The sequence below is a fragment of the Microtus ochrogaster genome, chromosome 5 (genome assembly GCF_000317375.1).
Source record: "Microtus ochrogaster isolate Prairie Vole_2 chromosome 5, MicOch1.0, whole genome shotgun sequence".
NCBI lineage: Eukaryota > Metazoa > Chordata > Mammalia > Rodentia > Cricetidae > Microtus > Microtus ochrogaster.
This window is the reverse complement of record NC_022012.1, coordinates 12,940,789-12,942,081: the sequence shown is the minus strand read 5'-3', so window position 1 is coordinate 12,942,081 and position 1,293 is coordinate 12,940,789. Positions and strand designations below refer to the sequence as shown.

Below are 1,293 nucleotides of genomic sequence, written 5' to 3'. Positions count from 1 at the left end.
AAACCCTGTCTCGAAAAACCAAAAAAAAAAAAAAAAGAAATGACATTTAGAACTTACTGGGCATGGCCCTTGTAATGGTGAATTTTGTTCACCTGCAGCTACGCAGCTACGTTGTTCCAACAGGGTGTGTTAAAACCTCTGCTATAGAAATGCAGAAATGTAGAGGCCTGTTCAGATATGCCTGTGGTGGGTGGGTGTGGGAGGGATTAGGTCTCAGTCTCTGGGATTTGATGTTACAGGGTTGAGGCTCCAGCTTGTTACAGAAGAAGCCCAGGACGTACGTAGCCTCAGTGTGTTCAAGTAGCAATTGGAAGAATATGAAAGCTGAGGAAGGAACCCATCAGTAAGATTTTTCAATGAAAACGTCCTTCTTGGGATGCAGTTGACAAAAGGCTCTGGTTGGTCTCTTCAGTAAATAATCAGAGCTCTGTGTAGCAGCTCCTCCCTCTGGCCTGCCTTCCACTGCAGGCAGACTGAGCAGACGCGGTGATGCAGAGTTTCTTTTAGTCTCTGGGTCGTTGCAAAGTCTCCTGTTCACCCTCGCTTTCCGTCTGCAGCCCCCAGGCCTGCTGTTGCAGTCCACTGCGCTCCCGGGCCCAGGACGGCATGGTGAGGCCTCAGCAGCTCAGAGGTCTGGGGATTTGCATTGCTGTAGCGCTGGCGTCCTTTCTCGCCGGCTTTACTGTGGGTAAGTGTGAAAGTCACTGGAGGGAGGAAAAGCCCAGAGTGGCTTAGGGCGTGCTCTGTGGAGTTTCCAAAATAATACAGCAAAAGTAGAGAGCAAATACAACGCATTTCAGTCGGAATTCAATATTTAGGTTTTTATTGAGTTCAGACCACAGCTGTGGGCTGCTGGGAAGAAAACACCGGTTGCTACTATCTATGTGGATGGGAAAAAGATGCCTATTTCTAAATAATTATGAATTGGAATCATTTTTTACCTGGATGTTTTTGCAGTGGTTCTTGAGTGTCAGGGGCTGTTTATGAACTAGATTTCCTGAGAGAGCCTGAAAGGTTATGCCTCATATATTCATAGTACAAGGGAAGAAAAAGAACAGTTCCTGAAGTGAACCTGTGCTAACCAACTGAGAGTTACATGCCTATGAGAATTTTAATAGTTTTCTGCAATTAGCATGTTTCCCCCCCAAAGTGCACAGTGATCTGTTGGTTAGGTCTCACCTTGGTTTTTTTGTTTGTTTGTTTGTTCGTTTTTTATTAAAAATTTCTGCCTCCTCCCCGCCTCCCTTTTCCCTCCCCTCCCCCCACTCCCCACACCCCACTCCTCTCCCCCTC

At 46.7% G+C, this 1,293-nt stretch overlaps 1 protein-coding gene across 1 annotated transcript in view; it reads left to right on the top strand.

The window, feature by feature from the left end:
* Window positions 1-297: 297 nt before the first annotated feature.
* The window catches only part of Naalad2 (N-acetylated alpha-linked acidic dipeptidase 2), a 46,865-nt gene continuing 45,869 nt past the window's right edge, over window positions 298-1,293 (top strand). The window contains exons 1-2 of the mRNA XM_026779286.1: window positions 298-343; window positions 558-688. Of these exons, the coding sequence (XP_026635087.1) occupies window positions 318-343; window positions 558-688 (157 nt within the window). The 5' untranslated portion in view covers window positions 298-317. The remainder of the gene's footprint in view (window positions 344-557; window positions 689-1,293) is intronic.